The sequence below is a fragment of the Ursus arctos genome, unplaced genomic scaffold, assembly GCF_023065955.2.
Source record: "Ursus arctos isolate Adak ecotype North America unplaced genomic scaffold, UrsArc2.0 scaffold_14, whole genome shotgun sequence".
NCBI classification, from domain to species: domain Eukaryota; kingdom Metazoa; phylum Chordata; class Mammalia; order Carnivora; family Ursidae; genus Ursus; species Ursus arctos.
This window is the reverse complement of record NW_026622808.1, coordinates 46,652,644-46,675,438: the sequence shown is the minus strand read 5'-3', so window position 1 is coordinate 46,675,438 and position 22,795 is coordinate 46,652,644. Positions and strand designations below refer to the sequence as shown.

Genomic DNA, 22,795 nt, shown 5'->3' with positions numbered 1-22,795 from the left:
TGTTTGTTTGTTTATTTTATAAAGATTTTATTTTTATTTATTTATCTGAGGGGGAGAGAGCGAGAGAGAATGTGTGTGTTAGCTATAGAGAACGCACAAGCTGGGGAAGAGGCAGAGGGAGAAGGAGAAGCAGGCTTCCCGCTGAGCAGGGAGCCAGATGTGGGGCTCTGTCCCAGGACCCTGGGATCCTGACCTGAGCTGAAGGCAGACGCTTAACCTCCTGAGTCACCCAGGCGCCCCAGGAAACTGTTTTTAAGACTTTGTGATGATCCCTTATAGCAAACAGGGTCCCTCCTTTTCTTTATTCCTTTTTGCACAAAAGGGATCAGTCGGCACTACTCTGCATGTTTTCCTTTGACACCAACACGCGCACATCTCGCTTTCTTGAAGTAGTTACTCTAGGAATGAACTGTGCTTTAGTTGGTCCTTCGTGGTTTTTCCCAGGTTTTTTGTTTTTCTCTTTATTTATTTGCTGTTATAAAAATGCTGCAATAAACAATACTGAAAATGTTGCAGACTTTTGCAAGTATATTCATAGGGTACATTTCTACCAATTGGATCCCTGTTCGAAGAACATTGTATAATTTGTCAGATATTGCTCCATTGTTCTCTTTAAGGTTTCAGCCATTTACTCTGTCTTTAATAGTGTCTGCAAGTGTCTATGGCACATATTTTAAATGTAATAGCCTAGTTTAAATTCTTTGTTATTTGAGCCTCCTAGTATTATGTGAAATGGGACCCCCAAATTAGTGCTATTTCAATGCTGTTTTATCTTTATTACATTCTTGCTTGCTTTTGCCCCTGCAGAGGAAAATCTGAAGTCAGTCCTCCTAATCGCTGAGGTTGGCTGGCTAGAATGGCTTGAGGTGGTACTCCCACGCACAGCTCTCCAGCAGCTCAGTCTCTAGGAAGCCCTATTGGTGATGTGTTCTCTCTCTTTTATATATTGCCTACAGGAGGAAAGCTGAACAAGGACCTGCGACATTTTCTCAATCAGCGATTCCAGAAAGGGTCTCCTGATCATGAGCTGCAGCAAACCATAAGGGATAACCTTTACCGCCATGCTGTGCCTTGTAAGTAGCCTGTTTATGGCAACTTACTCCTGGGTGGGTGTGTGGAAAGGTGGTGGAGCCAGAAGAGCTCACCAGCTGGTTCTGGAACACTGGTTGCCTTGCTCACATTGTGACTCCCTAAGTCCAGGGAGTCATAGGTGACCGTGGGACATAGAGCATAGAGCATAGCACAAGGTGAATTACTCGGCTTTCAGGTTCTGGCTCTGCCACATACTTGCTTATAATGCCAAGTAAATTAGTTGTCCTTTGTAAGGACCAGTTTTCACATCAGTAGAAAGGACTTCTGAGTCATACTAATTCAATAGGACTGTTAGGAGGAGTCCGTGGGATAAGACACATTAAGTGCATTTTGCAAAGTATGGGCATGGTGTAAGCCTCCTTCACTGTTATTAATGGGGCGGACCAGGCCAGTGGCTTTCAGATTGACCTCTGCAGAGATCAGTGAGTTCCTCATGGCCCCTCAGCACAGTGAATGCCTCAGTGGACTCTCTCTTCGTCCCCAATGAGACCTGATTCATAGATCTGGATTTCATAATTTTCTTTGAAGAAATGGTTTCCACTAATTAAAAACTCAAATCCCACAAACCCATTAGATCAGACCAAATCTGAGAAAGCAAGACATAGAACACAGGGACTATGAAAGCAAGGTTTTTATGTTGAGGGAAGGAAGGAAAGGAAGAAAGGGAAAGAAGAAGGGGAGGGAAGTCAGTCTCTGGGGCAGATGGAGTTGTAGGGCAGTGTTACCAGGTTCTACCAACCAGCATTACTGTACAGCTAACTCGAAGGAGGGAGTCCTGGGGAGACTTACAAGGATTTCATTTGATTTAAAATTAGGAAGAAAGAATGGTTTTGGTTTTAGTACTTGGAATTTTTCTTTTCTATTATTGCCCAGTCCTTCAAAGCTTGAAATTTTATTTTTATAGCAATAACATTTTTTAACCAGCAAAAACGGTAGGAATCACTTGAGGTTGAAGGTACCCTGCTTATTGCTGTGATTTGTTTGCTAAAATGGCTTTCTTTTTCTTTCTTTCTTTCTTTCTTTCTTTCTTTCTTTCTTTCTTTCTTTCTTCTTTCAATAGTAGTTTGCAAGGGGTGTGCTGGAGTCCTAATGTTTCCTGATACTAGTGCCAAACAATAAATAACTTAATGTAAACCAACATAGATCTGCAGGGACTTAGATGATAAGTCTAGACTGGGACCTTTAAGGATCAGGCTCTAGAACAGCCCTCTGCTCTTCATTTTACTCATTGATAAAACCAAGGCTCCAAAGGGAAAAGAGGTTGAGTGTAAGGAACTTGGGTCAATGCCCCAGGCTTGTCTCTTTCTGCTGAGTGACAGAGCTACATTTGAAAGAGAAAATGTGGTGATAATGCATTAATGTGAATCTCTGGGCCTCAGTTCTATTAGTCTTCCAGCATGGAAATTGAACGCTGTAAGCTGATATCCTACTAATCATTCTTTACACTTGGATTAATAGTAATTCCTAATGTTAATCGCATGGGTTGTGAAGGGATCATTCTTTTTATGGATCAAGAAACCAAGGCACGAATGTAAGCCGATAAAAAACAAGGTTGAAGGGGACCAGGACTTGCGGTCTCCTGAGTGAGTCCACCATTGTCCTGACTCTGATCTACTGACCAGTTTTACCCTCGGAATGACTCTTTGAGGTTGGGATTTTTAATACCCAGTTTACAGATGAGGAAACAGAGTCATGGGGAACTCAAGTCACTGGTAAGTGTCAGATCTCGGTCTCACCATCCAGGGCTGCTTCTGTAGCTGAACCATAGCTGCTCTGATGTTCTGGGATGGCAGGTTGAATATAGTTTTGCAGAATTCGGTACTTGCAGAATCATGAGTGTTCTCTGTGTAATTTTTCCCCTACTTAGATTCCAATTTAAGAAATGGGGAATGAAGCAAATGAGCACACCATTTCTTGACGCATCTGTGGTGTTACTATGGTTACGTTTTGGCATGCTTTCCCATTTATTTTTTCCGCTGATTTATAGGACCTGACTGTGAGCTAAATGGCTTGATTTTAAGCTTACCGCTATATAGGAATTGGGGCAAAAATGACCTCAGTCTTTTAAAAACAGTGGAAAGTCATGTTTTGTCTTTGCGTGTATATAGCCCCTGGTATTAATGTTTCATGTCTATAAAACCCACGTGTCAGGAATTGGGAAGGTAGAAATGGTCTTTCTGCTGAAAGAGAAAACAAGTAACATTTCATTTTACATTTCCTTCATAAAATGGGAAGGAAATTCAGAAGAGGTCTGTTTCTGGGTCTGGCCCAGCATCTGTACCTTTGAACATGAGTAGACCGGGGGTGACTTGGGATTCCATTATAGGCTTGGAGAATGCAAGCCACATTTGTGTTTATTTTGACCCTTTGGTCCATGTGATTGGTAAAGCAGAACTCTCTACCAACCTGTTGTGCTAACGGATTAGGGAGCCGTTCATTTGGAGACTGCATCCTCCTGATTATGTTGTAACGGTGCCACAGGGAAACAAGCTCATGTAATCTGCATTTTCCAGAACTTCCTGCTGCTGGTATTTTAGTGACGTTCGGTATTTTGAGAAGGGCTGACCTCATGAACAGGTGTTTGCGAGTTGGGGTAGACAGCATTTCTTTTTTTTTTTTTTTCCTTTTAAATATTTTATTTATTTAATTGACAGAGAGAGAGAGAGGCAGGCAGAGGGAGAGGGAGAAGCAGGCTCCCTGCTCGAAGCCGGATGCAGGGCTTGATCCCAGGACCCTGGGAGTCATGACCTAAGTCTAAAGCAGACGCTTATCCGACTGAGCCACCCAGGCACCCCTGGCTAGATGTCTTTTTTAATATATTTTAGAAGGTTCACTTGTCACTAGAAATTAATAAATAAAGCCCCTTTGTTCTCAAGTTCTTTTTAGTGTCATCATAGCACCACGATGGATTTTACCATTTAAGATCCCATTTTATCCTAATTCCTTGGCAAAGACAGTGCAGGTAATAGCATCCCTATTTTCCAGGTAAGGAAATGGAGCAGCAAATGAGACTTCCTCAAAATCCTACCACTCCTAAATGCCACATTACTCACTTCTCACCCAGTGCTATTTTAATTTTTCTTATTTTTAACAGCTTTATTGAGATACAATTCACACACCATACAATCCACCCATTTAAAGTGTTCGTCCAGTGCTATTTTCTCTATGGTTCTTCTTATGCTTCACTCCCCCTTTATTTTGTCTTTATTCACAAACTTTTCTTATTTCCACAGTATGAAAAAGGTCATCATAGTTGAAATTTAATTATGTTTACCATTGAAAATCACCACTCCCCCCCCCCCCCAAAATTAAAAAACCCAAACCAGAAATACGACAGAAAAAAGAACTGGATTGCAGAGTGAGTCAGAAGCCCTGGTGTGAAAGTCTGAGAGCTTTTCTCTCGCTGTGTGGTCTGCTGCACGTCATGGAACCTCTCTGAGTTTCATTTACTCTTTAATAAAATGGAAATAGAAACACCCACTTCAAGCATTGTCTCACCAAATGTCAACAGCATCCCTAAGAGATAGGTCTATTAGAGGAAACAGAGGCTCAGAGAGGTTAACAACTTGCCAAAGGTCACACAGGTTAACAAGTATCTCAGTCAGGGTTCAACCACTTCTGACTCCCGTGCCGGGCATCATGAATAGTGATGTGAATAGGGCAGTTTAACATGGACCACTGAGAGCGGAAGATGCAGAAAAAAACTTTCTCATTGCTGAATGTTATAGTATTACTGTGTAAAATCATGGCGTTTTATGGCAATGCGGGCTGTGTAAGGCAGCGTAGCTTAGAAATCAGTATCTTCTGTCTGATTTTCCAGTAATTTACTGATAGGAGCAATAGAATTTTCACAGTTCTTTAATGGTGATTCAGCTTTTAATACATCATTCAGGATTCTCTTGGGATATGCCGGTTTATCTTATTGTTCATTAACGAGTCTCTTCTTAATATACGTGTGGAAAACCACCTTTAAATAAATGGATTTGAAATCCAGGTGAATGTCATCTGCGTTGCTCACTTCTCTCATACCTTAGAACCATCTGGATGATAGTCTTGTCTCCTGCTCCTCAGATTCCCCTACGTGGCCAGCCCCCCTTCAGTGCTTCAGTCATGCAAACGCTATCCATAACCCGGAGCACCCCTGATATCTTCTCGTGAGTGGGTGCATACTATTTCCTTCTCTTTCCCCACCTTGCCATCTGACCAGCACACAGACTTCTTTTATTTTTTTTTTTAAAGATTTTATTTATTTGATACAGAGAGAGAGAGTAAGCGAGAGAGCAGAGGGAGAGGGAGAAGCAGGCTCCCTGCAGAGCAGGGAGCCCGATGAGGGGCTTGATCCCAGACTTGAGCTGAAGGCAAGTGCTAAACCGACTGAGCCACCCAGGTGCCCCACGCAGCCTTCTTTTAAACTTGAACCTGGATGCCACTTCCTCCAAAGTCTGGGCCTATTACCCTCTTCACTGCTGCCCAAGCTACTGACCGTGACCCCCTTCCAGCACCCGTTCCTGCTTGTAGTCCCTGCTGCATGTCTGTCTGTCCTATTAGAATCCGACTCTTCTGAAGTCCGGGACCATATCTTTCTCAGTGACCAGCCCACACCTAGCTTGGTGTCTGGACCGTAGAATAAATATTTTTTGAATGAATGAACAAATGAAGAGATGAATGAAGCTGCTCTTTGTTTTTCTTGTTTTATTTTTTCCTCTTGGTTACTTAATGTTTAGGAGAAATAGCAGAGCTGCTTTTGCCATAAAGCTTTCAGAATAAAAGGCAGCTCAGAGGCTTGAGCCCCGAGATGGCTGGTAAGGACTCCACTGATTACTTGGCTGGTAATCCAGACCCAGAGGAAAGAGTCAAGGCTCCTCTGCGCTTGGAGCTGGGTGCCCGTTCTCAGCTCCTCCTAATTACAGTCTAGATAGCAGCATACCTCCCGCATTGATAGCCTTCTGCCTTCTGACTTCTTGTCCTGCCTGATGCGACAACATCTGAGATGCTTGCTTTGGAATGGCCGCTTTTCTCGTGAAGCTAAATGTGTTACCTGACAGGTCTTGTCATTTACTATCCTGCTGCTGTCAAAACGAGATACAACTCATCCCGTAGTACTTGTCCTCGGGAATGCTGAACACCACCCCCTAGTCTGTCTCCCTTTTCTGGGTGCCCCGGTAAGGAACTCATCTTTCTTTTCAAGCAAAGGTCATCTGAAAGAGGAAAGGAGAAGTTGGTTTTGTTCTGTATCTTAACACTTTGTGTGTGTGTGTGTGTGTGTTTAAAGATTTCTTTTTTTGAGAGAGAGAGAGAATGAGAGGTATCAGGGGGAGGGGCAGAGGGACAGGAAGAGAGAATCTCAAGCAGACTCCCCACTGAGCACGGAGCCTGAAGCAAGGCTCGATCCCAGGACCCTGAGATCAGGACCTGAGCCGAAATCAAGAGCTGGTTGCTCAGCCAGCTGGGCCACGCAGGTGCCCCTGTACCTTAACACTCTGTCGATCGGGGCTCTCACTGATACTGAGACTGTCGTATCCTGTGCAAGAGGCATTGATCAGTGACTTAAAGGAGTTTACAAAGGGATTAAAACTCTTTGATCTACAAGACATTTTAAATTTGGTGTGGTAAACATAGGCGACCCTGGTCTTTCTTTGTAGAGATGCCATATTCAAACAGGCACCTTAGCTTCTGCTAACAGTTGGCAACATTGTTATCTTGAATGTGACTGTGACCTCATGGACGCAAATTACCTTTGGTATTGTTTGAACCTGTGAGTGTCTCTTAAGCATAGCCATCTCCCCTACTTCTTGCCTGGAATCAAACCATTCTGCATTTGAAGCTGATGAGAGAAACTAGATCAATATATCAGCAAGAGGTGAGGACAAAGATCTGAGTGTTGGAAAATTCCTTCTCTCCTGGAATGTGCATCTCTGTGTTCAGGCTGTGTTTGACACAAGTGGCAAGCTTCAGGTCATAATTCATGAACTGGGCAGTTCTAGAAGCCTCCCCAGGACTGATCAGATAAGAGTCAAGGGAAACTTTCTCATTGTGGTTATTGCCCTTGTCCTATAATCAAAGTAAGTGCTGTCTCAAATAAAAAAGGTTTGTTTCAGCCTTTGCAAAGCCTGGCCTCTTGCAGAAATGTGGCTGGTACCCCCCACAGTAGCTCTCTGGTGTGTGGGCTCCTGTCACATACGAGGTGCCTGGCCATGATGCTTGCGTGTGTGTCCTTTCTCTCACACTGGCCTCGTGGAGGACACACAGAATGTTATGGATCTGACCTCAAGCCCATTGGACTGGTAAACCCTGCCTCTTTTCTGTTCAATTGCAAAGGTTTGCTACCTATAATACAGTCACTATCTGCCCTCATCCTTTTCCATCAGTTGTCAGCTCTTTCCCTCCCCTTGCCCTTTACTCACTGGTACCATATTTTCCCATGTCTCCTCTGGTCTGCAGTCCGGGGACTCCTCCCACTCACTGACTACCCCCGTAGTGCCTACACCTGACCTTTCCTTCCTTCTCCATCAAAACTTTTTTGTTCTAGGGGTGCCTGGTTGGCTCAGTCGCTTGAGCATCTGGCTCTTGGTTTCAGGTCATGATCTCAGGGTCCTGAGATCCAGCCCCATGTCAGGGTCTGTGCTCAGTGGGGAGTCTGCTTGAGATTCTCTCTCTCCCTCTTCCTCTGTCCCTCCCCCTGCTCACGTGCACACACTCTCTCTCTCTCTAAAATAATAAATAAATCTTAAAAAACAAAATGAAACAACTTATTTGTGCCTGGCTGGCTCAGTCAGTGGAGTGTATGACTCTTGATCTCATGAGTCATGAGAACTCATGTGACAACTCATGAGGTATTGTGAGTTCAAGCCCCTGTTTGGTATAGAACTTACTTTAAAAAAATCAACTGCATGTAATAAAACTTAAAATAAAAAATACTTATTTGTTCTACATTGATTAACTATTGGCTTGTCCTCAAAGAAGCCAAGAATTGGAATGAAGCAGTGAGTGGGTCATAGTGTGGCCTAGGGTTCTCCATCCTCCATTATTTGTGTCTTTTAACAGGTGACTTTAACTGGTGCTGCTAGAAATAGCCCATATAATGGGATGTCTGGCAACAAAGCAGGTTCATGGGTAGGGATGGATTCTTATGCTTTTGATGTGTTTTTGTACTGTTTCTAGTGGTTAACACAGTGTTCAATGCACAGAAAACACTTTAAACACAAGATTGTATCAAGGGAATTTTCCCCTCTGCTTGCGGTATCACTTCTCATTTACAGTCCTGTTCCACCAAGTATTAGCTGGGATAGGATTTGTGTTTCACAACGTAATGCTATAGTCTAGGCAACAAGTGCTGTGCCAAATTAAAAAATAATGGGATTAGAAAAAATACTTTTGTGTAGATCTAATTTGGAGTTAGACTCTGGGCTCAGATAACAATAAACAAATTTTCATCGACATGAATGTCTCTGGTGGGGTGTTGAAGGGTTGTGAAGGAAGTGGGTACGTTCTTTGTGACTCCGATTACACCTGCCTGATAAAAGTCAGGTGCACAGCACAGGTTTGCACCAACCCAAAACGGAACACCCCTTCTCATTCCTGAAGTGCCCCTCAAGGAGCGTTGAAGACACTAGTGTGGTGTCTCGTCTGCTTCTCCTCGCCACGGGAGAAGAGAGCTCTTCCAGCAGCAAATTCATGAGAAGGACCTGGTCATGCATGGCACGGACAGTTCTCTTCTCCTCGGGCTAGAACATTCAGGTGGGAAGGGCTTTCAGGAATGGTGCCCTGGCTAGGCTGGCAGGCTCTACCACTAACCACGTCTGTTCACCCGGGCAGGTTACCCAGGCTTTCTGGAGCTCTCTTTTCTCACTGCCTTTTTTGATGTTAATGAGAAGTACCCGAGCATCCAGCAGTGAATATGGCACTTCACAGGTCCTCCCAGGGTCCTCTGTTCTGGACAGTCTTCTTTCTTCCATACCCCTTTCCTTCTCATTTCTAACATGACTTGTCCAGTCCAGCATTCTCCCTTTTTCCTTTGCAGGTTCTCATTAGGCATTGGGCCTTATTTATTTGATTATTTTTTTATTATTTATTTATTTACTTTAAAGATTTTATGTATTTATTTCACAGACAAAGATCACAAACAGGAGGAACCTGCAGAGGGTGAGGGAGAAGCAGGCTCCCCACCAGCAGGGAGCCCGATGTGGGACCCAAGATGAAGGCAGACGCCCAACTGATGAGCCACTGAGGCGTCCCTGATTATCTTTTTAAATGATTGTGATAATTTCTGTGATTCTTTTCTGCGGGAAACAAGCTAAGTTTTCAAAAATGATTTTCCGGGAGCGCCTGGCTGGCTCAATCGGTAGAGCATGCAACTCTTGATCTTCGGATTGTAGATTCGAGCTCCATGTTGGGCGTAGAGATTACTTAAAAATAAAATCTTTAAAAAGAAAAAAAGATTTTTCCAACATTTGTTGAGTAACAGCCCAACACTGGGTGCTAGGCGAAAACCTAGTGAAGATTAATAATTGGATGATTTAGCCAATAATAGGCATGCTTGAAACAGCACATTCTCTGCATATTCCCAGCATCAGCTAATTCCCCAGTGTTCTTTTTCTTTGTATTTCTTATTATATGTTGTTAACCTTAATTGCCATTGTATATTTGCTGAGTGGATGGAGTCATATTGGATATAAAAAGGAAAGAGAGACTACAAACTTAAAAGCTCCTTACACCGGACTTGATTTATATGTGTTGGTTAATATCCTCATATAAACATGGCTTGACTGGTGTACTTTCTTGTAAGGTTCTCGGGGGTGTAGAAAAAAGGAAAGACACAGGAGTTTAGATTTAAGTTTAATTAGAGTTGATATAACTGATAATCTTCTTATGAAAATGTGTTAGCCCAGCCTCAAGGCTTAATAATAACCTCTATTATTAATCTCGTGTTACTATACATACCAGCCACTGTGCTCAGTGATTTATAAGTATTGTCTCTTTTAACCCTCTCCAAACCCTGACGAGTTTGGTGTTTTTATCTTTGTATTATGAGTGTGGCAGTTGAGGTGTAGAGAGCTTAGTGACTCGAGTGTTGGAGGATGCATCGTTTAATAATGATGGAATCCAGATTCATTCCAGTTCCAACTGCTCCCAAGAGTCCAAGCTCTTGGTTTGTTTCTCTGGGTGCATCACCTTAAAAACCGTATTTTGAATTAACCTATTGAATTCGAAAAAGAGTCTTTTCTTTATACCATATGGATTAGTCTTTGGCTGGGTGTAGGATACTAATATGTCTATTTGGCAGACATGTTAATTTATTTTATTGCTTTATAATTCTGGCTGAGATTTTTTATCAAGATGTGCTGCAATTATAAAGCAATTTCCGCAGCAATTTATGTAGGGACATGGAAGTTTTCACATTATTTTTACCATTTATTATTTTAAAAGAAGGTTTTATCAAATTTTAGCTTCCCAAGAATCATGAGTCAAGAGAATGAAGTACAATATATTTTTAAAGAAACCTCCTTGTAGCAAATGTGTTTGTAAAAATATGTGCAAATAAATTTTCCAGCTTCTGTAATGGGTTATGTGCATTTATGCCAAAGTCCAATTAGGGATACTTAACCAGTTATGCTCTGTTGGGCTTACCTAAAGTCCGTATGAAATGCGCTCCCCAAAATGATGACCTTAAATTTAAACAAGAAAATGTCACTTGTATTATTGCAACCATAGTATGAATAAACTAGACTTATTAACTGCTCATTGACATATTTTCCTCTTGCATTTAAAATTAATCAATTACACATCCCTATTTTTAGGCAGTGCACTCTGATGTGTTTAGGGGTAAAGAGCCATGGTGAATGCATCTTAATCCCAAATGGCTACAAAACATTTAAAAGTGTTAAAAATATATTATGTGTGGGGAGAGAGGGAGAGAGAACAGATGAAAAGCCAATAGGTTAAAACATTAATAATAGATGAGTCTGGGTAAAGGGTATACAGTGTTCTTTGTACTATTCTTATTCATGCAACTTTCTTTAAATTTGAAATAATTTCCAAATAAAGTATTTTAAAAATAGACCGATGCCCCCCCCCCAAAAAAAGTTAAAAAGCAACCAATACAGTTTTGGGAAAAGGGGACTGATTATGTATGAGTGTTATGTTTTTGGTTTTTTTCCCCTTGTAAATGTCAGTGTTTTTAGCCTAGAATTGAAATTCCGTTAGTATTTTGTTAGACCTTGTGTATTAAAGTATACAGAGGCTAACCTGGAGGACATTGTGCTTATATTAAAACACAAATTTAACACTTCTGGAATACCAAGTATATATTATCTGTTTTCATTATAGTTTCTCATTTAATCTTTATGGAACTCTTACAAAGGAAGTACTACTATTATTCCTCTTTATAGATTGTAGAGAGCTGGTGTGTGTATGTACCCATGGGGATGGTGGTGGGAGTGGAGAGGGGCAGAGGCAGAGGGAGAGGGAGAGAGAGAATCTTAAGCAGGCTCCACACCCAGCATGGAGCCCTTCATGGGACTCTATCCTACAACCCTGGGATCATGACCTGAGCCAAAATCAAGAGCAACCTAACTGAGCCACCCAGGCACCCCAATTCTCCTTTAGATAAGGAAGTTGAGGCTTTGTAAGTTTAAGTGTCTTGCCTTCCATTTTTGAAAAGAGATGGGAACCCATCTCCATTACCCATCTCTGAAGATGGGTAATAGAGTTCCCACTAGTAACCACCATATTTTCTTTGCTCAGACTATGTATGTATGGATACATCTACTTGTTTAGATAAATATGCATATACTGAATATATTTAGAAAAGAAGGTAGGAAAATTATTTTAAATGGATTCTAAATATCTGCTAATGGGATTCTAGAACAATACAAAGGTATAATAAAATTATTGTGAACATATATCGAGCACTTGCCATATGCTAGGGGTTATTCTTTCTTCAAAGTGAAGTAACTTCTCAAGATGTCACAGCTAATAAGTGGTAAAGCTGTGCTGTGTTTTTCTAGAAGTTTTGCTCTTAACCAGTGGCTTATATTGCCTATTATTTATAGCACTACAGAATGTTTAAAAAAAATAAGAGGAAAAAGGATCAGTAATTAAGCATATTCCTTTTCTTGGTGGGGTAGAAAGGAATGTCTTTTTTTATTCCTTGTAAGATTATTACTTAGTCTTAGATTCCATCAAAGCCACCACATTATACAACTTCAGGGGGCACTATTCAGTTTGTAATATATGTCAGTGGGGCCCTTATTAGTGGTGGGCAGGACCCTGACTACATGGCTTTATGCACTGCCTGAGTACCAGTAGCAGATACTCAGCTAGACCTAGAGCCTGAAAGAGAGATCAAATTGCCATTCGTCTGGGAGGTACCTGTCTCAACCATGCTTTGCAAATATGGTGAAGTAGTAGTGCCTTACTCAAGTGAGAAAATTATCTGCTGGATACCTTAATGCCTGAAGCCTAACCAATCTAGTTACACCGTCTCTTCATTCTTAGTTCAGCTGATTAAAGGATGGAGACAATATTAGAATTGGATCTAATTGGGTAGTAGCTATTATTTCTTTCATTTTCCCTTCCAGCCATTAGTTGATTCATCTACTCAACCAACCAACCTCCACTCACTCCAGTTCTCTGTCCATTCAACAAACACGTATCGAATGCCATCACGAGCAGGTGACATTGTTGTGTTCAGCATGTAAGGGTAAACTGGTTACATTTCCTGTTCTGAGAGAGTTTATAGGTATAGTGGGGAAGACAAGCAAGAGGCAGCTGTAATAGCGTAAGGTAAGTCCCTTGATTCGGTAAGCCCAGGGCGATATGACATACAAGGGTGGGCACCACTTTCAGTCTTGAGACCAATGAATTGGTGTGACAAGGAAGTGAAATAAACACCAGGGGAGAAGCAGAAGAAAAAGTAGAGCATCCTCTTTCCCAGGGAGAATCGGGAAACGTCTACCAGCGTGACTGTGGACAAGTGACTCTGCTTAACATCTTAAAGCTTAACTCCTCATTTAAAAAGGAATCTGTTTATTAGGGACAGAATAGACACATTAACCATCCTAATCTCCCAGGCTCCCATCCCTGTCTCCCAAGATAATGTAGTCTTTTGGACAGTGCTTGCTCCTTGGAACCTCTTAAGGATTGAGAGACCATTTATATTTTTTAATCTCCTAAAATATGTAAAAACAACAACAACAACAACCAATACTCCAGCAAATGTTAGGACATGGTTTTAATGTTTGCATTTAATTAATGCTTTTAACATCCACACAGCAATGTGGTATAATTCTGCTATTCACTAATTGCAAGATGTATAAAACATTAACTCAAGGTACAGTAAGGACAGTATAGTCTGGTGTTAGACCCCAAGTTTAAATATCTCTCTTTCCTTTTAGAGTATCTTTATAACTATAGGCATAACTTTTTTGAAGAGAACAAAAGTCTCAATTTGAGGCCCTTTATGAAGACATAGGTCAGATGATCTAGCCTCTTCTATTCCTTGGCGACTTTGATAGGTGTGGGATGCTATGGGATGACACCTTCGGATGAAGGCTGGGCTGTTTCAGATACAGCTTCCATTGCTTTTTAATGGAAGAAGTCTAAGCAGAGTCAGTGACATTATCCTAAGCAAGCAAGGCGGGTCCTAGCGGAACCCCAGTTTACCAGGGCACAGCCTTCTCGTTGTATTTCTCCTCAACTTCAGTCATTCGAAGGAAAACTCTTTATTCTTTGGACCATTTCTTCTGAGGTTGCCATATTTCCGCTTGGGGCTCCTCTCCCCTCATGACCTGCCTACAAGAAATGGAGCCTTATTATTGCCTTAAGTGTTTTGCATCGAAAAATGAGTCGAAATTTGGTTATACTAGAAATAAAGTCAGTGTAGTTGTTATATGAATTTGACATTTTTCTCATTTCCCATCTCATAAGCTAAGATCATTACAAACAGATCTTATGGGATTGTTAGGAGTTTGCACCATTAATTGACTTGAAGGGTGCACATTTCTTCTTTCCACTGCTAAATGGTTTTGCAGTCTCAACTTCACTTAATTAGTGATTTGGGGGAGAGGGAACACCACATCTTTGTCAGTGGAATTTTGAAAAAAATGTTGCCTATGCTGTAGATAAAATATTCTTTAAACGTATGATACGACTTGAAAATGAGACATCATATAAATCCACCTGAAATTCAGCCTAAGGTATGGCAGTGTTGCCTGCTGACTATTGCAAATGCTGGGAATCTTATATGTTTTCCTCCCAGTGGATAGAAGTGTGTGGCTAATACAGGTTTGGTTGAGTTTCCTGTTTGCTGCCCAGTCTAGCCCCACCCCACCCCACAGGCCACCTGTGGAAAGGTGGGCATCAGCCTCCAGCATTGTGCAGGAGTTAGGCCCTCTGTGCAAACCAAACGCAGTTTGGAGCCCTCTGGAGGGCTTTTGTACCGTCTCAGGTCACTGGAGATGTGTGGGTCATTTACACACTGCAAAACAAACTGTCAGATAGAACTAAAAGGTATAATGTCTCTAAGGAATATTGAGTAGTTGAAAAAAAATTACTTGTTGATTTCATGCTTGCTGTTTTGTTCTGAATTTGTATTATATGCTGTAGGGGCCTGGCCTGGCATAGCACATAAACTGTGTCTCTCCCGCCCTCTGTTCTTCCTTTCCTTCCCTCCTTCCATTTCCTTTCCCCTCTCTCTTTCTTTTCTTTCCTTCCACCACAAACAGATCCATTTCTTCCCCTTGCTCCAGACTCTGGGAGTATGGCATGACAGTTTTGACAGTTACTGGAGACAGGCATATTTGGGTTCTATCAGAGACCTTTTTAAAGAAAAAAATTAAGGGGCACCTGGGTGGCTCAGTAGGTTAAGCATCCAACTTTTGATTTCAGCTCAGTTATGATCTCAGGGTTGTGAGATCAAGCCCTGCATCAGGCTCCATGCTGGGAGCCTGCTGGGATTCTCTCTCTCCCTCTCCTTCTGCTCCTCCCCCCACTCTAAAAAATACAATACAATACAATACAATAATTAAGCAGAAAATACCTAAAATGTGATGTAAACTTTAAGTGCATAGCTTGATGATTTTTTACAGAAACACACGTGCACCCACGTGTACACACACACGCACGCATGCATGTAACCATTACCTAGAGCAATATATGGAAGACACCGAGCGTTGCACCAGGCTCCCTCCTGATGCTTCCCAGTGAATACTTGTTCTCCCTCCCAGAGGTAACTGTAATTCTGACTCACCACCGTAGATTAATTTCACCTATTCTTAAACACTATGTAAATGGAATCATACAATAGGTATTCTTTTGTTCTTATTCTTTTTGCTCACATTCCTTCTGTGAGACTCATCCGTATTGCTTGCATGTAGCAACACTTCGATTTTTTTTTTTTTATTGCCGTGTAGTCTTGCCTTGTGTGAATATTCCGCGATCTATTTATCCCTTCTTCCGCTGATTTTAATTGTCTCCAGTTTTTAGCTACTGCTGGGAACGTTCTTGTGCAAGTGGACATATGTACTCCATTCCCACCTAGGAGCAGGATTGCTGGATCAGGCTGGGGGCATATGCTGAGCTGCAACAGATATTGCCAAGTAGTTGCCAAAGTGTGTGTATCAGTTTGCGGTCCACCTGTGTGAGGGTTCCAGTTGCTCCTCATCCTCCCCGACATTTGCTATTGTTAGTCTTCTTGATTTTTCCCTGTCCCAGTGGATGCCCATGGGTATCTCACTGTGATTCTAATTCGCCTTTTCCTGATGTAGAATGATACTGAGCACCTTTTCAAATGCATGTTGTCTATTTGGATATCCTCTTTTGTGAAGTTCCTACTCAAGCCTTTTCCCATTTTTCTTTTTAATTGGGTTGTCTTTTTGTCTTTTTCTTAGAAAGAGCTGGGTTTTAAAATGCGACTCTGCTGCTTATTAGCTGTGCTTGGATAGGTTGCCTGACCTTTCTGAGTTTCATCTCTAGGATGGAGCCAGTAATACCTCTTTATAGGTTGTGGTGAGCACGACAAGAGGAAAGGTCTGTTATTCACTAGGCATAGTTCCAAGCACAAAGGAGGCGTGAATGAGTAGTATCTAACCTGGGGGGAGGGGGAAGCAATGCTCATTATCGTATGAATAGCCCATTGAGATATTCTAATATTTTGTCTTCCTTCACTTTCCCTATGTCCTTTTCTCTTTTTTATACTTGTAGTACAAAAGGAAAAACAGTGGCCATGCGTATAATACACAGTAGTCCAAAGTGACTCATCTCTTACAAAGGAACACTAGAGGTCATATCTATTCTCCTAAGATTTTGTTCTTGCATCTAGGACAAATGGGAACCGGAAGAGAGTTTCTGAAAAGGTGAGAATAAGATAAAATGTAGACATAGGACCCAATGAAAGAAATCTACCCGCCCTGGGTAGTGGTGGGGAGCATGTCTTTTATTTCTTCTTCCTCTCTTCTCAGTTAACTTCTCAGAGACTTAGTTTCCCCATTTGCAAAATAGGGATCTCAAACCTCCCTCAAAAGGTTGTTGTGAAGCCTAGCCCAGTCTGGGTCTCGTGGAAGCCCTTCACATATGGGGGGTGCTGGGATGCGTCTTGGTCATAGCGTTAGTGCTGGTGGTGATGGCAGTGTGCTGGGGAGGATCTCGAAGACGCTGAACATAGCATTCTGTTTACAGAGATGTCACCAGTCCTATTGAAAAGCTTGCTTGGGGGCAGAGGCAGTAGCCGTTTCAGGGAGTAGTGTGACCTGCAGCAAGAAAAGAGAAGTCAGAAAGGAGCAAAGAATGTTCTGCTCTGGGAGAACCAGTGTAGGATGTCCATTTGCACGCTGGATTCCTGTATGCTGGGCATGAACTGGACATCCCAAGCCATAGTACAATGTTTTCCATCACTGTGATTGAATAGATCTCTGAAATACATGGAAATGGGGATGGAGAATAAATCATAGTGTCACAGGTAGTTCCTGAAACTTGCCCTAAGCATCCATAATGGCATTGTCCAGCACCTGGCTTTCCAGGGAATCGCCCAGAGAGGCATCCTCCTTCAGCTCGTAGGGCACTGAGAGGCACCGTGTTTTGGTTGCCGTGTAAACGCAGGCTTGGGGTATAGACAGAACTGGGTTTGACTCCTCGCCCGTGCATTCTGTGGCTTCATGATCTTGATAAGTTAGTTCCCTGAGGTTTCCTGATTTATAAAATCGGAGCATTAATACCACCCCCATAGAATTGTGGTAAGCGGTAAGTGACATAATACAGAAGTAACACCAAGGGAGCCCTGCACATAGTAGGTGTTCCAGCTGCAGAAGTATATCCGTGTGTCTGAGGAGTAGAGATGCACACTGTGTCTCTTTCCGTGACAACTATAGTGAGCAGAATGCACGACGCAGAGGAGGAAAAAGGCTTCCGTTCAGTGTAACCATCCTGTTACACAGTAGGGCTTGCTAGCTCTCATCTCTGTGTCATGGGTAAAAATGGGCTTTATTGCAGTTTGGGCTCTAATTCCGCCACCAAAATACTTGATATTTATTAGAGCCATTACAATTCAGATACGTCTGCCGTGTAACTAACCCACCATGTAGGCCAAGTTGGACAATTTATAATTTACTAACAAGGCACCCTGATGGGCACATTCAAATGGTAAGTGCATAGTGTAGCCTTTATTTGTTCTTTCCTCCGTATTAACTGGGATATGCCGAAAGCCCTTCAGCACGCTCTGAAGGTAGGACAGGCAACCCAAGAGAGGGTTTAGTTGGCCTGCAAGTTTTCCCTTACTGCCAGTTTTGGGGCTTCCCATCACTGAGTCTTTGTATACCTGCAAGAAGATGAGCCCTCCCTATGGTGGTACATGGCCCCCAGAAAGCACCATTGCCTTTCACATCACATTCCCTGGCAAGCATCACATCTGTATTTCATGCCTCCTTTGTTTATTCATTGTGACAGATTTACTCGGCAGCTTATTTGGCTGGTATATGAGTGTAGTGAAAAGTTCTATCATGCACACGGTGAATATACTGTTGGGGGTCCTCATTTGCGTCCCGCAGCCAGTGAAAGTCACAGACGAAAAGATGATCCCGTAGGTTCAGTGTAGGCCGCCCAGTTTTCAGAACAGAGGGATGTGGTCTTGAAAAGCAGATCATTTGTAGAGAGATCGAGTCATACAAATTTAAAGAGTCAATTTTGACAACATTTCTTGTGCAGTAAAAGTTGGAAGTTCCTGGAACTTTCATCTTTGATAGTACCACGAAAGACTATTTTTCTCTCGTTAGTAGCTCTCTTAAATTGCATATTTGCTTTGCATAAGCCATTTTCAGGCGTGACCGCTGGAAGCTTGCTTTTTTTTTTTCCATTTTCTCGGAAAACCTGTAAGAAAGCTCATTTGGGTCCTATCCAAGAAGACGGCCATCTTTCACACCTTGAAGAGAAGTGGTGCTAGAAGAGTGACCCTGTGAGAATGTTCCACGTGTGCTGTATTTCCATTTCTCGTTGCAATTTACAGTCAAAGGAATTCTGTTCATTCCCCATCTGCTTTTTGGTTCCCCGATTGACTAAAAAAAGCCAGAGAATTGTCAGTGGACTTGTTTCTTCATAAAGAAGAGACTTCCTCACACTGTCATGGCAATTCAAATAAAAATTCAGCTGGAGAATAGCATCTCAAGCTGGTTTTTTGTTTTTTGTTTTTTTAATGGTAGAAGTCAAAGGTTATTATAAGGAAAATACCCAAAGAGATTTATATACCCAAAGAAAAGCGATTTATCATTCGTCTCTGACATATGCAAGTCATCATATTCCATAAGCCACAAAGAAACATCAACAGTAGGAACTGTAATCTCGCTCTCCTGTTATATGTTGATCTTACATTCAGGCCCCTTGGTTAATTTCAAAAGCATCAAATATATTGAGGCACTTTTGTTTTCCTTCCTAACCAACAATATTTTCTTTAATAACCAAAACCCTTTTGTTATTTCTTAAATAATCTTTATAAACTAATGTCAGTATCACTAGACATCAATTTCTGGGCAGTACTTTGATGCAGAGTCTAACCGATGCCCCTTAAAATGGTATCGTTTGAAGAGTCTTTTGCATTTTTATCATTGTCTCCCGTGGTCATATAATATTATTTCTTGATTCTTAGACAAGTATAAATATGAATCTAAATATGTATCTGCGTTTGGGTGTTGTTGAACTTAGATCTACATATTTAATATGGTAGGGTGTTTTTTTTTTCCTGAAAAGCTGTTAATTCAAAGATATACCTTATAATTGATGATAACTTAGAGCTAAGAACATTTTGATATTATAAGAACTACAAGGCTGGGGCGCCTGGGTGGCTCAGTCATTAAGCGTCTGCCTTTGGCTCAGGGCGTGATCCCAGAGTCCTGGGATTGAGTCCCACATCAGGCTCTTCTGCTGGGAGCCTGTTTCTTCCTCTCCCACTCCCCCTGCTTGTGTTCCCTCTCTCACTGGCTGTCTCTCTGTGTCAAATAAATAAATAACTAAATAAATAAAAAAGAATTACAAGGCTATTTCTATTTGTTACTTCTGCTTTAACTTTATATTTTAAGTCCAGCATTTAGGAGACTATAGTTCCAGGGCACCTGGGTGGCTCATTCAGTTAAGAGTTAAGTGTCCCAACTCTTGACTTCAGCTCAGGTCATGATCTCAGGATCCTAAGATTGAGAGATTCTCTGTTGCCCTCCCTCTCCTTCTGCCCCTCCCTCCCGTCCCTCCCCCCTCTCTCTTCTCTTAAAAAAAATTTAAAAAAGGACTATAATTCTTTAAGGGTTTAGCCTACAATTAGGAATAGCGGCTGTTAGGTGATAGTACTGCCTCCCTCTTACCCACTCTCCATGCCTCAGTGAACCAGACAGAAAATTTAATACAAGTCTCCAGTGAATACCTGAATTTTTTCATGCCAAATAATCATCAAATTAATTTTTCTGTTACGTAAGCAATACATATAAATCATTTGTTAAGAACGAAAGCATCACAATGAATTTCATTGTTCTCTTTGACCATCCCGCCCTCATGCTGTTTTCTTTTGTCTACCCCAAAGGTAACCATAGATTATCATTTAAAAATATTCCTCTGAGGGGTGCCTGGGTGGCTCAGTTGGTTAAGTGTCTGCCTTAGGCTCAGGTCATAATCTCAGGGTCCTGGGATTGAGTCCCACATCAGGCTCCTTGCTCAGCAGAGAGCCTGCTTCTCTCTCTACCTGAGACTCCCTCTGCTTGTGCTCTGTCTCTCTCTCTCTCTCTCTGACAAATAAAATCTTAAAAAAAAATATTCCTCTGAGATCTTTTGCTAATCATTCATAAATATGTATGTACCCATAGAAAATGGATAGTATGTAGTAGAGAGAGAAGATCTGTTTAGATTATCATGATGGGTGCCACACACTTGGTAAAATCTGTCCATAAAGTATCCGGAGCTGGGACATATTTTTTTCTTCATAGGACCTACGAAAAGGAGGGAGGAGATAACCCTTTATCTTCAATTCATTTTAGTTTTAATCATTGCTGTATTCAGGATTCCTACTACTTCTTCAGGTAGTTTCCATTAATTTATTATCCTAGAAAATGATTCATTCTTTCTAGATTTTTTTAATTAACTGGTATAAAGCTATACGTAGTATTCTCTTATGCAGGAAAATAAATCTCTTGTATATTTGTAATGCCTCCTTTTTTGTTCTAAAGTTGAGTATCTGTGATTTCTCCTCCACATGGTCATATTTGCCAGAGGCTTTTCTTTCTTTCTTTCTTTCTTTCTTTCTTTCTTTCTTTCTTTCTTTCTTTCTTTCTTTCTTCCTTCCTTCCTTCCTTCCTTCCTTCCTTCCTTCCTTCCTCCCTCCCTCCCTCCCTCCCTCCCTCCCTCCCTCCCTCCCTCCCTCCCTCCCTCTCTCTCTCTCTCTCTCTCTTTCTTTCTTTCTTTCTTTCTTTCTTTCTTTCTTTCTCTTTTTCTTTCGAGAGAGCAGGAGCAGGGGGCAGGGGTGCAGAGAGAGAGGGAGAGAGGAAATTGTAAGCAGGCTTCATGCCCAGCGTGGAGCCCAACTTGGGGCCCGATCTCACAACCCTGAAATCACAACCTGAGCCCAAACCAAGAGTTTTTCTATTTTATTAGTCCTTTCACTGAAACAGTCTCTTATCTTGATTTTTTTTTCTTTATTGCCGACAGGTACTGATCTATATCTTTATTTTAGTTTCATTATTCCCTCTTTCTACATTTTTAAAACAACTTTATGGTAATATAATTCACATTTTTTAACAGTACACTGTTTTTTAGTGTATTCACAAGTTTGTACAACTGTCATCACAACCTAATTTTAGACTGTCTTTATCTCTCCTAAAGGAATCCTGTGCCCTTGAACAGTCATGCCTCGTTTTGTGTAAACTTCCATAGCCCTAGGTAGCTAGTAATTTACTTCCTGTCTATAAATTTGCCTGTTTTGGTCATTTCACATCAGTAGAAACATTCAGTATGTAGCATTTTGTGTGTGGCTTCTTTAACTTAGCATAATGCTTTCAAGGTACATTCATGTTATAGTGCTTTTAATACTTGATTCCTTTTTATTGCTAAATAGTATTCTGCTGGATGAATGTATCACATTTGTTGATTCGTTTGTTAGTTGATGGACGTATAGGTTATTTCTAACCTTTTGCCTAGTATGAATAACTTTGAGGAATGTTCAGGTGCAAGTCTTTGTGTAGACGTACCTTTTCAGTTCTCTTGGCTATACACCTAGGATTGCCAAGTCCTCACTAGTCCTTGGCTTATTAATTAATTAATTAATTAATTTTTAAAAAGATTTTATTTATTTATTTGACAGAGAGAGAGACAGCCAGCGAGAGAGGGAACACAAGCAGGGGGAGTAGGAGAGGAAGAAGCAGGCTCCCAGCGGAGGAGCCCGATGTGGGGCTCGATCCCAGAACGCCGGGATCACGCCCTGAGCCGAAGGCAGACGCTTAACCTCTGTGCCACCCAGGCGCCCCTGTCCTTGGCTTTTTAATGATAGCTGTCCTAGTGAATATTATTGTGGTTTGACTTGGATTTCACAAATGAGTCACGATGGTGTAATTCTTCTCAAATGGAGACCACACCTATCTTTGGAGAAATGTCTCTTCAAGTCTTTTGCCCATTTTTAATTAGGTATTTGTGTTTTTTATTGTGAGTTGTAGGGGCTCTTTTTATATTCTAGATATAAGCCTTTATCGGTTGCGTGATTCACAAATATTCTCTCCCATTTTTGTGGATTATCATTTCACTTTATTGGTTAGTATTGTTTTCAACACAAAAAATTTTTTTTTTTTAAAGATTTTATTAGTCATTCGACAGAGAGAGACAGCCAGCGAGAGAGGGAACACAAGCAGGGGGAGTGGGAGAGGAAGAAGCAGGCTCCCAGCGGAGGAGCCTGAATGGGGCTCGATCCGGGAACACCAGGATCACGCCCTGGGCCAAAGGCAGACGCTTAACGACTGAGCCACCCAGGCGCCCCTCAACACAAAATTTTTTTGACTTTGATACAGTGTAACTTATCAATTCTTCTGTTGCTTGCACTTTCAGGGTCATTGTCTAACTTAAGGTCATTTCTATGTTTTCTTCTAAGAGTTTTGTACTCTTAGATTTTAAATTTAGGTCTATGATTGATTTTGAGTTAATTTTTGTGCGTGGTATCAGGTAGCTTTCCAACCTAGTTCTTTTTTATGTGGAT

General features: G+C 41.5%; 1 protein-coding gene across 18 annotated transcripts in view; it reads left to right on the top strand.

Moving 5' to 3' along the window:
• Positions 1-22,795, top strand: part of MAGI1 (membrane associated guanylate kinase, WW and PDZ domain containing 1) — a 604,286-nt gene that overhangs the window by 362,869 nt on the left and 218,622 nt on the right. For all 18 annotated transcript variants that reach the window (XM_057311872.1, XM_026501184.4, XM_026501183.4 and 15 more), the window contains exon 2: positions 957-1,073. In XM_057311872.1, coding sequence (XP_057167855.1) covers positions 957-1,073 — 117 coding nt within the window. The remainder of the gene's footprint in view (positions 1-956; positions 1,074-22,795) is intronic.